This window comes from Gymnodraco acuticeps, unplaced genomic scaffold, assembly GCF_902827175.1.
Source record: "Gymnodraco acuticeps unplaced genomic scaffold, fGymAcu1.1, whole genome shotgun sequence".
In the NCBI taxonomy this organism is placed as follows: domain Eukaryota; kingdom Metazoa; phylum Chordata; class Actinopteri; order Perciformes; family Bathydraconidae; genus Gymnodraco; species Gymnodraco acuticeps.
Window position 1 is genome coordinate 1,066,218 of NW_022990042.1, and position 15,425 is coordinate 1,081,642.

The 15,425-nt window shown below is 40.2% G+C and overlaps 1 protein-coding gene across 1 annotated transcript; it reads left to right on the forward strand.

The window, feature by feature from the left end:
• Window positions 1-6,890: 6,890 nt before the first annotated feature.
• On the forward strand, window positions 6,891-9,717 carry gadd45aa (growth arrest and DNA-damage-inducible, alpha, a). The gene is made up of 4 exons (XM_034215208.1): window positions 6,891-7,076; window positions 8,088-8,189; window positions 8,335-8,554; window positions 8,926-9,717. The coding sequence occupies exons 1-4, from the start codon at window positions 7,027-7,029 to the stop codon at window positions 9,037-9,039; spliced, it is 486 nt and encodes a 161-aa protein (XP_034071099.1). The 5' UTR covers window positions 6,891-7,026; the 3' UTR covers window positions 9,040-9,717.
• The last annotated feature ends 5,708 nt before the right edge of the window (window positions 9,718-15,425 follow it).

The window sequence follows — 15,425 nt, forward strand, 5'->3', positions numbered from 1 at the left end:
ACATCAACACGTGTCCCCTCTTCTTCATGTCTCTTCTACATCAACATGTGTCCCCTCTTCTTCATGTCTCTTTTACATCAACACGTGTCCCCTCTTCTTCATGTCTCTTCTACATCAACACGTGTCCCCTCTTCTTCATGTCTCTTCTACATCAACACGTGTCCCCTCTTCTTCATGTCTCTTCTACATCAACATGTGTCCCCTCTTCTTCATGTCTCTTCTACATCAACACGTGTCCCCTCTTCTTCATGTCTCTTCTACATCAACATGTGTCCCCTCTTCTTCATGTCTCTTCTACATCAACACGTGTCCCCTCTTCTTCATGTCTCTTCTACATCAACATGTGTCCCCTCTTCTTCATGTCTCTTCTACATCTATCTTCCCAAATGTGGATCAGAGTGGATTAGCTCCAGTTTCATGATCATGCTCTGGAACAACAATGAAAGGTGATCTCTAACCATTTCTTAGACTGCAGGAACCTAACAACCCACAACCTTAGCTATGATCAAAAGAAACTAATATCCATGTTATTATAATTCAAGCAAAGCTTTTCACAGCATACAACAGAATTCTGTCCCTATTTCCTGAAAACTGTGGTCTTTCTGCAGCTTCGCTTGCTTTATCAACAACACCGACAAATGTGTCATTAGCTCAGAGATCACAGCCTTTGTGGGGCAGTGCTGAGTAGTGGTCTTGGTCCACCCTTTTTCTCTCTACTGTGAATTATGACAGCTAATAACAGTCTATTGTACATTTATTCATAATGAATAATTATGATCTCAGCATTTCTAAAATCAAAGATAAGACCCTACTGACGTAATTACAACCACTATTGATAATGGGATGAAAAGCTAAAGATAATATTACAATTCTATGACTTGGCCTTAAGACCACGTTTGATTATCTATAAACTGTGATCAAATCTAAACACAGGAATTAAGGGGGCTTTTTTGGACATATCTGAACCACGTTATCATTTCAATCAGATCTGACTATTCTACTGCTATTCCCAAAGCTTCCAAAACACTGTTTACTGGCTCCAGCTCATTCAAAGACTGTCACAAGATGACAAGGTTTCTTGTTAGGCTCTGATACTGACTTCTTTCTTGACTGTAGGAGATTTGACAATGTTATTCTACTCTTTTATTAACATGAGATACAAATAAACCTACAGACCCTGCTGGTCCTGAACACAACATGTAATTCTGCGTGCCATAATGATCCAGTTAGTTCTATTAAGCACAATGTGCATGTTTCATCTTCATGTTGACAGATTCTGGTTTCCCTAGTTCCATGTCCCTTTCATGTCCTCTTACCAAACACTATTGGCTTTTATTCTTACTTTGTTTTAAGGAGTAAGATTTGTTTTCCCTGGACGATCTGGATGCAGTAATAAAACTATAAAACGAATGGTTACAGTTTTTTGGTTAGTTGTACTCTCATTTAGCACAATGTCAGACATTTGCCTCGAAGGGCTTGTAGCAACCAGTCATTGATTTTCAAAACTGATGATGTTATGATTTAAAGTATGATGTTTTTCTCAAGTGAGCTCCATACATTCCTAAAATAAGCACAAACTGTTGGCAATGTATGCACAACATATTTTATTAGTTCCTACGGTGGAAAAGTCTGTTGGGAACAAGGACAATTCACAAGGTCATTGTTTCATGCCAACTCCAAGACCAGAGTCCTTGAGGAATAATGGGAAGATGGACCAACTGAGCCCGTTCTCCCTTGTGTATATTTGTATCGGTAAATAAAGCAAAAGCTTTTTTTTGTGATTTGATTCATTTCTATCCATATGTCAAATCCTTGAAATATGCAAATGTTTCACTAAATTACTATTCTCAGGTGATATGCAGCAGATGGCTTAGTTCGGATACTCATTATATGTAGTGATAAATATGTATTTTCTCTCATCCACCGCTTTCTGTCAAAAAGACATTTATTTTCCATTGTTCTGTAAACTATGATCACATGATCTGCATTTATCAGCTCATTGTGAGTGTTCTCTTTTAACCAATTACATTTCAGCTCAATCTCCAGCAGCCAATCAGCGTGCTGCAGTCAAACTTTAAAATGGTTCTCCTCTCTCCTGCAGTCAGCTGTGATGTCAGGTGTTCATGCTGTGGCCCGCCTCCACCCCATCCAGCCCTTTCATCATGTCCAGTGCCAGGAGAGCTAATCCAAAGACCTCATCACTCCTCCTCTTCATCCCACCTCCTCATCAATCCAGATCTTCAGCATCCTCTTCATCCCACCTCCTCATCAATCCAGATCTTCAGCATCCTCTTCATCCCATCTCCTCATCAAATCCAGATCTTCAGCATCACCACCAGTGTCTACATCCCCTGGGGTTTCCCTATTATACTCACGGTTGCATTTCCCCCTTAAAGGTCCCATGTCATGGCCATTTCTACTGATCATAGTTCCATTGTTGAGGTCTACTAGAATAGATTTACATTGTGCAATGTTCCAAACTCACATTGGTTTCTCATCCAGCATCTCTGTATAGTATGTGTATTCACTCTCTGTCCTACACACCTTGTTGGAGCTCCTGCCCCCCCCCCCCCCCCCCCCCCCCCCTCCCTATGAGCCCACTGTGCTCTGATTGGTCAGCTTGCCCACTCTGTTCTGATGAGTCCACCACCGTTACAGCGGAACATCAGTGATTATGTGTTACAATGGCGTTAGCAACCAGAAAATGACACCAGTAATGACAAACAGATGAGAATGCTGTGTGGGGTCTGGGTGCCGTGTTGGCGGGACTTTGCGGGGCTCGCTGCTCCGCCCTTTGAGGCTCGAGGAGCGGACAGTGTGAGCTGGATTACTGTTGTCGTTTCCTGGTTGCTGCGTGGGATCTGCGAGACATGCTGCAGCACCCCCCATCTGCGAGGCTCCACTAGCACCTGTACCCCCCCCCCCCCCGCACCTCCAACGAGGCGTTCTGGGGCAGCACAGACAGGTATTTTCTGTGTTAGAGTTTTACTCGCTACAGAGTGTACTTTGAGGGTTTTTGACTCTGCAGACCGTTTATATGCAGAAAAAGTTACATAACACACAAGGGGACGGGTAATAACCTGAAAAGCATGACATGGGACCTTTAAGATATACGATATCAGGATCGGGGTTTAATCGCCAAAGATTATCAACATTTACATCATATGGAATAAGTGTCAATAAATGTTCTTTAAGCAGAAAATGAAGTCTCTCCTGATTGAAATAGTGTTTATTGCTCTGAGCTGTGCCGCATTGATCAACCATTTTTATCAATACAGTAATTTCCCAGGTTATTAATACACATCTGAGCACATAGGTTTAATATAGCCCTTGACTACAGTTCAAATCTGGGGGCCCCCTGTATGTGTAATTACTTTGAAACATGTATGTTAGAGCTTTAACTTATACATCATCACGTCATTGACAAGGCTGCTAAAAGCAAATGTCTAGGGCTAGTGGTGCAATGGATACCACGTCTGAGTATGGGTCAGACGATTCTACGTTCAATTACTAACTAACTAACAACTCTCTCTAGCCAGTAAATCACTTGTTCCTCATTTCCAACAGTTCTTCAAACCAAACCGCTCGACTGTCTTTTGAAAAACTGCAAGAGTCGTTGCATTTCCCCCTGAAACCACCATGGGTCTGTAAATGCAGCACAGTGTCTACTGCAGTTGTCATGGTGAGCACTCTAGACTCTGAGCAACTAAGATGGTTATCAAATGTCTTAGTTCACACATGCTTTCTTCCCATCTAGCCCCATGAACGTCATACAGAGGAAAAGGCTATTATAGTTTACATTTGAAATGTCACCTTCGGGCAAATGGTCGGTGGAACACTTGAGGACATAGTGTTTAATATATTAGAGATTATGAAACAATATAACCACAACTGAATACTGTATGTTGATGTTGGATTTATTATCTCCATAATCATTTGGTGAATGGTTTATTAAATCTATTGTTTTAAATAAATCATAACATAGACATTCTGAATTGGAAGCTTTAGGTAATCAGGTCATTTTTTGGAAAATCAATAAGTTTGAATTGTTATACGATGTATAGTGGCATGAACAAAAGGAGCTTTTGCTTTTATAATGGATGTCATAATGTTGTGCACATGTGAATTATTATTATATCTTTTCATTTGAATATTAAGAATAGCTGATTCACAAGAGGTATACAGGCAACAAAGTGTTCTTCGGGAACACCTGAAAACAAAGAAGAACATGTTTATAAAATGGCTTATCCTTTTAGCATACCACAACGTAACACTTAATGGTTTTAACTTATTAAATATATTGGTGAATGGGTAAAAAATGTGAAAAATATATATCATCATGAAACTTCCCCAGTGGAGTACTTTCGTTAAGACTATTATTTCTTGTATTACAAGTTTTCAGATTTTCAGTCCATTCCTCTTAGTCCCCTATACTAACTTGTTTGCACAAATGAAAAGCATGTTTTGTAGGTTCATCTGGAATAATAGGGCTAGGCCTGCCATATTTGGGTTGTACCTCCCCTATGAGAGAGGCCTGGCACTACCAAATCTTCAATGGTATTATTGGGAAGCCAACTCTCTGTGGTCTCCTGCTGGTTCTCACTACAAACACCAGTATCCTGGGTAGGCATTGAACAATATAACACATCTCCTCTGCCACTGAACCTATATTTGTACTCAGGTAAACTCAAAGAACTTAACAAATGTAAGTGTGCAGAATCCCTTTGTCAAAAATATGATACAGGTATGAGGTTCATAAATACAGAGATGAAACACTATACAATTTCCCCCTACCTGGGGAAACAGTAACTTTACAAGTTTTCATAAAATACATGTGTAAATATGCAAATGAGGCATTATCTAATGCTAACATTTGGTGAATTCAGTAGGAAACGTATATAGGTAAACCAAGTTAGACAAAATAAACACATCAATATGTATTTTGGATGTGTACTTTTCTACTTCTGAAAGAAGACATGAAATAGCCCCAAATTCTCTAGATAGAAAAGATCTGGTGCCCGTGGTGTCTTGTAAAAAGACCTCAGAATTCTACAACAGTATAGTTTACTTAAACAATATAGCAACTTTTAAATATAAAAAGTATAAAAAACTAAATACAAGAGTGTGCATGTTTACACCCATTCCCTTCCCCATACAGAACAAGAAAGCAGTCATAGTATAAAACATTTAAATAATAAACAAACTAAGAGTTGAAATATCTCGTAAAAATAATAATAATAAAAACAGTAACAAAAAAGACAAATAGATGCAAATAATAATAATAATAATAATAAATAGAGTAATTATAAATAAATAGAACAGTGCCGATATTATCATTATTAACAAACTCTAAACAGTATACGATAGTTTAAACTTCCATCAGTCAATTGTAAACGTAATGCACATATTGTCATGTTAAAAAGGTCAAGATAAATCGTAGTTACAGTTGACTTAAGCACACTGTACTCTAATTCAGTTAGAAAGGAAAGGAGTGGGTTGCCATGTACCGGTGGAGCCAAAGTACACTTTATTTTGTCCATGTGTAGAACCTGGTAGAACCCTCCCGAGTTCTAATGTGCAGCCTTTTGTCCGTGAGTGCTGCCTGCCTGCAGCCACCAAGGGGCAGCAGGACATCCCATAACATCCAGCACGGCTCCATTTCACTTCCTGAGTCATCCTGCATGAATTGCCTTTCTTCATACCATTAACTCAAGAGTGTAAACGATTAAGCAATTCGCTTTTTTGAAAGTATCACGGTTCCCACCTGTCTAATTCTAAGGATGTTTATGAGTTGAATAATCCTATTTTTAATATTATATTATTATATTATATTATATACATATGTGTGCTCATATGACCCATTGACCTACAGCTGTTGACATATGAATAACCGTGTAATTTCAACTTCTCTAAAGTTATCAAATGTAAACATAGATTGCTATAACTTTAGTAAGAATGAATGATATATGGTATCAAGTGCTTTTACAAAGATTACAATTAACCACAGCTATAACTAGCTGATACTTCATTGCTTTTGCATGTCTATTTTATAATGCAATTTATCTTTTCAACTTGGATGTGTACTTAATTGATTTGTTTAACGTGTGCTTCTTTATTAATTCATATACCATTTATTCTGTGGGACGATAGGACTTATGATTTATGGAACCCCCACAGATATAATTGGTTTAGTGGGAAAGGCGGTAGCCAGGAATGATACTGCCCTAGTTTGAAATAGTCCCAAGCAGAGTATGTCCGGTGAGTCACAGTAGTTTGATCGTGGTTCGCTCCAAGGTCCTGTCTTTCTCGCGCCAGTCCTTTGGATCTCGCGCGCAGTTTCAGTGGGTTTAGGCACGCTCTACAGAGGACCAATCAGAGAGCAGAATTCCTCAGGAGCGTCCCGTTGCCATGCAGTGGTCCCGAAACCTGTCTTGTGCTGTCCGGCAGCGAGGGTGAGTTCCTATTCATTCAGTTAAAGTAGATATGTATTCACTTTGGGGTATACAATGTGGAGTCCTGTTTATGTTCAGGTTGTTCTTAGATTGGAAGAAATATGTTTGTAGTCAAGATACTTGTGTGTTTTATGCAAAGTTTTGGGGAAGTTAGGAGTTCACTAGGGACATCAACAGCTGTGAATGGCTCCACGAGTAGATGAGTTTTGCAGCCCGGGTACTGAAAAGTGTATTTTAATGTTAGTCCAAAAATGTGAGAGGCCAGCAGTCAGCAGACAGCTGCAGTTACGGTGGTTACCCGGTTGGAGACACACGCGCCTGTTGCTGTGTGACCAACCAATCACACTCGAGGGCACGCCCAATGATTAGCATACGACCAATCATCGCAGTTTTGCAAATGTTCTCTCCTGACTTGCATTGTCCCGGACAGTTTTAATGTGGAGTTGCCAGTTTTATCCCTCAGTTGCAGCATAGTGAACTACAGATAAAGTGTGTGTTTAGTCGAGAAGATACCAGGATAACTCGCCAGTACTAGAGACTACACTCTCTCTGCTCTTGCGTGGATTTGGATTATATGTACAACATGACATTTGAGGAACTAAGTGGGGATTACTCTCAAGAAAGGTAAATTATATGCCATTTATTCTTTAAAACATCGGTGCATGCTTACTGCTACCGACCTGCTACGCTGATTTTGCTATCATATTGGTTGTCTGCAGCAGCATTACATGCATTTAATATATTAATGCACGATAAAAGTGACTTCAAAGATATTTATTTGTTAACAACTACTTGACATTGTCGTTGTGGCAGACAGGTTAGCTAACTGGTCTTCTGATGAGAACATGTCGCGAGACACTTTGCACTCACTCACTAGCTAACACAATGCTGTTAAAAGTAATATAAGTATCAGGAAAGTTGACATGACACGACATTGAATATGCCGGTTTAGTTTCCCACACCTGTCAAAACTATATTAACTGTTAAAGTGAAAACAATTCACTTTTTACGTGGCGAAACCAACCCGTGCACATCTGTCAGTTTGAGACGACGCCGGGTGGTTAGCTAGCAGTGAAGCTAACTGAATGTTAGCCAGGGCATAATGACGTAGGAAAGTGTTAGTGGTATGGTTTAACGATGTCCTACAGTGGTGTTATTTGTATTATATTTGTATAGGTTAAGCTACCCAGTTGTGTATAAAGTAATTCAAATAAATCCCACTTTTGCTAAGTGCACCATTGCAGTGTGAAATACATGAATGCATCAACAATTTGAATAAATGTAATAGAATCATTTAAAAATATGTGGTGCTTAAAATGACTATTTTGCATAACGCATACTTTTGCTTTTGGTACTGGTACTTAAAGTATTGTATTATGCCAATACTTTTTTACTTTTACCTAATTACAATTTTGAATGCAAGATTTTTACTTAGCTGACGCTTTTATCCAAAGTGACGTACAATAAGTGCAATAAACCATAAAGATTCAAACTAAGGACAACAAGAACAGTGCTGACATATTCACTTCAAATAAGCAAGATCATTGAAAGTTCTGCTGCATACTCTTTACACTGCAGTATACTTTTACTTGAGTAAATAATCTGAGTGGTCCTGACCTTGTCTGTGTGTTGCAGAATGGATTCGGTGGCGAAAGCTTTGGAAGAGGTCCTCGCCTCTGCCTTACCGCAGGGCTGCATCACTGTCGGAGTGTATGAGGCTGCCAAGTCCCTCAATGTGTAAGTACAAGGTTACAATGTTAATCACCCATTGACAGGCACCACAGATCCCTCACTAAAAACTACTGTGCTTATGTACAATAGTACTTATCCTGTGCTTTGTTTCAATCCAAATAGACTAATTGTCTCTTCCTTTGCTCTCCAGGGACCCTGATAATGTGGTTCTGTGCATCCTGGCCACTGATGATGAAGATGTGAAAGATGTGGCCCTGCAGATCCACTTCACCCTCATACAGGCTTTCTGCTGCGAGAACGACATCAACATCCTGAGAGTCAACAACACCCGGCGCCTGGCAGAAATGTTGGGTGGAGGAGGAAAACAGAGCGGGGGGGAACCTATGGACCTGCACTGCGTCCTAGTCACTGTAAGTTTCATTCCACATGTCTGAATACATGTTGTAATGATTTAATACAAGGGGTTAAGTCAAGACACTCAAAGAAGAACTTGCCTGTACTTGTTCTTGTGATAAACAAGTACATGACTCCTCTCTCATATGACTTCTTAGGAATTTCAGCAGAGTGGAATACCTTTAATATCTCCACACACACACACACACACACACACACACACACACACACACACACACACCTAGATTTGCATCACTCAACAGCCAGAAAAACAATGGTTATGTATTGAGAGGCTGGTCAAATAAAACATTCACAAGCCATGGACCAAAAAGTCAACTTTGCACACTGAATTCAGATTATTTATCTTTCTCTTCTTTCATATTTTCAGAGCCCTCATTCGACATCATGGAAGGACCCTGCTCTGACCAAAGTGAACCGGTTCTGCAGGGAGAGCCGCTGCATGGACCAGTGGGTTCCCATCATCAACCTGCCCGAGCGATGAACTTTGAGCATGGACACCCTGAGGAAGGACTTGTATCTGCACAGTAAGCGTGGTGTGAGCCCTGATGGACACATTGCCACCCAGAGATCAAATTCCAAAGCACTGCTGATGGGGAAAGAAGAAGACAAAGACTCTGGCGTCTTTATGGGATGTATTTAAAAGAAGAAGAAAAAAGCCGGGGGATGGACTGTTTGGAGCTGCTTCTGTCAGCCTTGAAGACGAGACGGAGGAAGCACTTGTGTCGTCATGAGGTGGACGTTTCAAAAAGCACGGACACTTCCTGTCCTCGAGGATCCTATCATGTCTGTGTGGTGAAGCCTCTGATCCGAGTCAGAGAGAGGAGGGTCTGTGGAGTGGACGAGGCCTCTCTGCAGAAACAAAGCACTTGTTGAAACACTGGACCTTTTTATGCAATTTCACTTATTTCATTCAAATAGTAAATGTTGACGTTGCTATTGTCCTATTTAAAAAAAAAAAGAAAAAAGGGAAGGGCTCCACATCCAGTGAAGACACTGTGTGTACTTCCTATGCCAGCTGTTTTATTGGCACAAGTACAAATAATTATTTTCTTACAATATAAGTTATTTCTAATGATATTTAAATGTATTTATGTTCCTTTTTTTTACTTTGCAAAATCTGAATACATATGTATTGCTGTCAATAAAAAAGTATTTCTTTTTTGGAATCCAGAACTGTTCTCCTTTTTGTTCCATTTCTGGAAATGTTAGTAAACGCCCAGCTGTTGTGGCCTTTGACGGCTGTGAAGAGGAGTCACGTGCGGATCAGAGGGGTCACGCTGGCCTCTGTGGCCCCGGGGCCATCTCTGGGCTGATGAGAACAATAATCCTCTGCACGTGCTTCTGCTCGCTCAGCAGGAACTCGCTCACTCATCCACACAGGTTCCCTTTTCACCGATTCTCACTGATTTGTTGGACAGTTCAGTGTTTCACCAGCTGACTTCCTCAAACAAGAGCATGTGACATCAGCTGCACACAATACCTGTATTCCACATATAGTACTCAGATCTTGTACACAAGTAAAAGTCCTGCATTCAAAATGTTCCTCAAGTAAAAGTAGAAAAGTATTCTCATCAAAATATAGTGAAAGTAGCGACAGTAAAAGTAGTCATTGTGCAGATTGGTCCATTTCAGAATAATATATATGATGTGTTTTATAATGATTGATCATGAAAGTGTTCTCAAAGCTGGTGAAGGTGCAGCTAGTTTGAATGACTTTGTATACTGCAGGGTAGCTTGTGGATTTACTCCAGGTGGAACTAAAGTCTGATTCAACACTTGATTATATTTCACATCATTCATCCAGATCTGTAAAGTAACTAAAGGTACTAAATACATGTAGTGGAGGAAAAGTACAAAGTAGCATGAAATGCAAAAAGTATCTCACGAAGTACCCTCCTTGGGTAAATGCAGTCTTGAGTCTTTAGTGCTCTAAATATTAATATCACTTTTTAATTGAGGCAGCGTGGTACCATCAGTGTTTCTGTAGACCACTGGCTGACTGCCCCCAGGATCAGAATGTGTGTGTGGCTGACTGCAGAGCACATGACTTAGAAAATTGTTCGTTAAGGAGGCACTGGCATGCGATGTGTTGTGCAAGCCGGTCTGAACTGCTTCACCCCCCCCCCCACGCTCCCTTTTCTTATCCAACTGTGTCTCACACACGCGCGCAGGTGATCTCCCAGGAGCAGGGTGTGATGATGTCACAGGCTCATCATGTAAGGCAGGCAATCCCCTCAGGAAGTGCTGAGTCATGGTCACGAGAAGAGACTGGCCTTCAGTTACACAACCAGAGCTGAGACATCATGGAAGAGAGGTCATGTGACAATATGTGATCAAGTATTTACACATCATACTTAAGTTAAAAGTAGTAACACATAAGTGTAGAAATACTCAAGTAAAAGTCGTGCATTCAAAATGTTATGTAAAAGTAATAAGTACAAAAGCATTAGCAACTACATGCACAAAAAGAGTAAAAGTACTCATTCTGCACAACAGCCTACTTTAGAATATTATGTTATATTTAATGGTGCAATGTAGCTAAATAACTTAATGGTATGACATAATTTAAGTACAAGTTTGAGGTATTTGTACTTCACTTGAGTATGTCCCTTTCCTGCTATTCTATACTTCTACTCCTCTACAAATCAGAGGCCCTCTTTACTCCACTGCATTGATTTCAGATTGATAACAAGATATTATGAAGTCATGTATTATTATAGGTACTCTGTTACAGTAAAGGTCCTGCATTCAAAATGTTACTCAAGTAAAAGTGTGAAGGTATTAGCATCAAAATATACTTAAAGTAGTCGTTGTGCAGATTGGTCCATTTCAGAATAATATATATGATATGTTTTATAATGATTGATCATTAAAGTGTTCTCAAAGCTGGTAAAGGTGCAGCTAGTTTGAATGACTTTGTATACTGCAGGGTAGCTTGTGGATTTACTCCAGGTGGAACTAAAGTCTGATTTAACACTTGATTATATTTCACATCATTCATCCACATCTGTGAAATGTATTTAAAAATGTAGTGGAGTAAAAGTACACCATTTACCTCTGAATTGTAGTGAAGTAGAAGTACAAAGAAGCATAAAATGCAAATACTCAAGTACAGTGCAAGTCTCTCAAAATGTTACAAGTATAGTGGGGGGATTCTCCCTATTTTAGAAATACTAACATATAACTACGCATTCTGGTACACTCTGAGAAGAAAATAAATAAATCTATTACTACCCGACATATTAATAATATGTTGCCATTGTTTGTTTTTAACTTAGTTCTGACAGCTGAACTTGATGCTCCACACAGAGAGAAAAGCAAAGAGGAGATAGTCTGTGTGATTACTTTAAATTGTGGGTAAGGGTAGATAGCCCCCATTGTTCTGTGACCTGTCAATCATCAAACCGGGGGTCATATTTCATTATGTGTTCGTTTTTATCTGAAGTTGTAACCATGGATGTATAAAGAATAGTTCTACCGCAAAGTTATTCTCCGTGGGGACTTCCGGCTACATGTTGATTCTGATTGGCCAGAAGACTCGAAAAAACATCAGCAAAGATGTTTTATTTAGAAGATGATCACTACGTGACAGAAGTTTTCAAAACCGTTTATGGTCTCCGGTACTTCCAGTCCAACGCCTACTGCATGCACAGCGTTAGAACATCGGGCCTTCAAAATAAAAGTTTGACTTTTTCCAAAAAAAATTAAAATTGAAAGAATTATTATTATTTATTTAACGCCAGTTGAGAACCACTGATCTAAACGTTATGAGGTCACATGCACGCCTACATCCAACACACAGGCAGCACTGATGAAGTCTGATAGACAGTATAAAGGACGCTTGAATAAACACTACTTTATGACAGGATGATAAAACTGCTCCTACAGATAATGGTGGAAAGGGCCCAGCAGAGTCTTGTTTCAGCCTCTGTGTGTGAAAGGTTGTGTGTGTGACTGCAGGGTGTGACGCTGACTGATGTAACGTTGCATTGTTGTGATGGAAGGGAAAAGGTTATTTTAAGGAGCAGCGATGGACTGACGTAAGTTTCAGTGTGACTCTGAGGCCTCCCAGTGAACTACACAGAGGTACATCATGTGTTGCTCACTACAGCAGATGTTCCTCTGATAAGTCACGGTGCACTTTGAATTGTTGTATAGTGCAACCCGAGGAACATATTCTGCTGTGCTGTAATGCATATAGAATTGTATTATACTCGGACATTGTGCCAAAGATTATAACATAGGGGAGAGTGGGGTAAGATGAGCCAATTTGTAGTTATGTGTTCCTCCAGGCAAGGAAACATTTGATAGAAGTCAAATGACAACAACAACCTTTACTTCAGGATGTCTTCTGTCAATCAAAATCAAAACAATGCATCTATCAAGGGCCATGAAAATATGACCTCTCAAAAACGATTGGCTTAACTTGCCCCATCTAAGGGGTAAGTTGATCCGCATCAAGGGGTACATTGATGCCACGTTTACAGGGAGACGAAACGGGTTGTATCCGCTACAGTTCTCTATCGTATGGACGGTTCGTCCACACGAGGCCGTCACGGAACCACGGAAACGGAGCCCTCAAACGATAACGGCTCCCAAGGTGGGTAGATCTGCGGACGAAACGCTCTGGGGGGCCAAACGGCTCTGTGTGTACGTCCTATACGAGCCTTTTCTTATCAAGCTCCACATTTGTGGAATCAGCTTCCAGTTTGTGTTCGGGCGGCAGACACCCACCCTATTTTTAAGAGTGCGCTTAAGACCTTCCTTTTTGATAAAGCTTATAGTTAGGGCTGATTAGATTCAGCCCCTAGTTTTGCTGATATAGGCTTAGTTTGTCGGGGGACATCTTACTTCTTCCTTCTCTCTGTCTATACCTGTGTACTCTCATGTTCCGATTAACCCAGCTTCCCCAAATGTCTTTCTTTTTGGTGTCTATATACGCCGGGATCCGGAGTCATGGATGATCCTGCGCTCCTCTGTCCTGGATCGCGAGCCCTGGATCTTGAGTCGTGGCTGTGGTCCTGGATCATAGGTCCTGGATGGATATCCTCGTGGATTCATCTTCTTATTATACACACATGCATTTCCAAACATTTGGACTACCTATGTTGCAAATGTATTATCTTTTCAATTTACACACGGCATCTATTGCACGTCTGTCCGTCCTGGGAGAGGGATCCCTCCTCTGTTGCTCTCCCTGAGGTTTCTCCCATTTTTCCCTTTAAACTGTGGGTTTTCTTCGGAAGTTTTTCCTTGTACGATGTGAGGGTCTAAGGACAGAGGGTGTCGTATTGTCATACTGATATTTTGTACAAACTGTAAAGTCCACTGAGACAAATGTAACATTTGTGATATTGGGCTATATAAATAAACATTGATTGATTGATTGATCATTTCCTGATAACGATGACGCCATAGCCCCGCCTCTCCCCACCTCTCCTGCTCACCCCCGCATCACCCGCGTCATTGCTGATGTGTTTTGCCAACAACAACAACAACAATGGCGGATCACAGGGTTGCCTTCGTGCTCCAGACGCTACTGACCATGCTACAGATGTTAGTGGAAAATCTACAGCTCCTCTACCACAACCATCAGCAACAAGTGGACATGGAGAACTACATGAACTACATGTTGCTAAATCCACTGCGGAGAATAAACAGAAGGGCAACCAGGCAACCATGGCAACCATGCTCGAGGGGGGGGTCTTATTCGCTGCTTTTGGTGTATTTTGTGGCGGAAGTACAGCGCCACTTACAGGCCCGGCATATGTACTACAGCGTCTCCAGCGGGCCGAGTGGTCTCGTGTGGACGGACACGTTTCTTGAGCCGATTCCGTGTGGACGGAAGACTTTTTTGATATCGACATCGATTCACGTGTAAACGTGGCTTGAACCATCTGGGGGTAAATATTTATTTTAGTCATTCCTGCTAATCTTTAGCTAAATGCTTCACATGGTTTTGCACCTTGCTAAATAACCAACATGTTTGATACATATTTTCTGACTTGGATACATTTGCTTTGACAACACAGTAATTATACCTGATATGTTGAAAATGTACTTTGACAAGCAAAACATGGTTTATTGTGAAAAAAACATATTTACCACTTTACCATGTTCTTCTCTCCATCACAGCCAAATATAAATGATGGGTGCTTCCTGAATTAATGGCCACATAACAACAAATGTCCACAGTTCCTTAGATAAAGGGGGTGACTCATCTTACCCCCCTCTCCCCTACAGGAATCAAAGCACTGGCGAACAGGTCAACGTCAGGTCAAGATAACAGTATTGCAGAATGAAGGCGACATTTACCATTCAATAAATGTTTCCATGTGTTAGACATAGTTATATAGTTATATTCTACATCTGCAAATAAAATAATCTGCAAGTTTTTTTTTACAAATGTATTGCTTGAAATGTAGTTGAACGTAGCCTTCAAATGTCCTAACATCCTTGTGAAATCTAAATATTTAATAAATGAATTCTCTAATGAAAATGTAGCTGGACAATATAGTCTAAATATAATCCACATTCCAATTAAGGGCGGGGTTTACATTTTGCAATTGTTGCTACAAATACTCATTAATGGTCGTGATAGCAGTTTCAAGATCCTTAATTTAAGTTACAATAAAAATATTTAAATCGTAAAATACTGGGTAAATGTCCAAGTAAAAGTATGTACATGTAAATAAGGGTTAATTCACTGTAATTATACTGCATGATTACGAAATGAACACTGACAGGATGAGCAGTGTGGAATCATACGGAGGGAATTTTACAGTTTGAGTATGACTCACATTATCCTGCTTATCACACTACTAATTACTAAAGTTAACAGTAGTTCGACCCAAATATTGAATAAAG

Excerpts from the sequence above, each read along its gene's own strand:
- gadd45aa (XM_034215208.1), top strand. The coding sequence starts at position 7,027 with ATGTACAACATGACATTTGAGGAACTAAGTGGGGATTACTCTCAAGAA. Across the intron at positions 8,190-8,334 it reads GCTGCCAAGTCCCTCAATGT|GGACCCTGATAATGTGGTTC; the intron begins GTAAGTACAAGG and ends TTTGCTCTCCAG. Across the intron at positions 8,555-8,925 it reads TGCACTGCGTCCTAGTCACT|AGCCCTCATTCGACATCATG; the intron begins GTAAGTTTCATT and ends TCATATTTTCAG.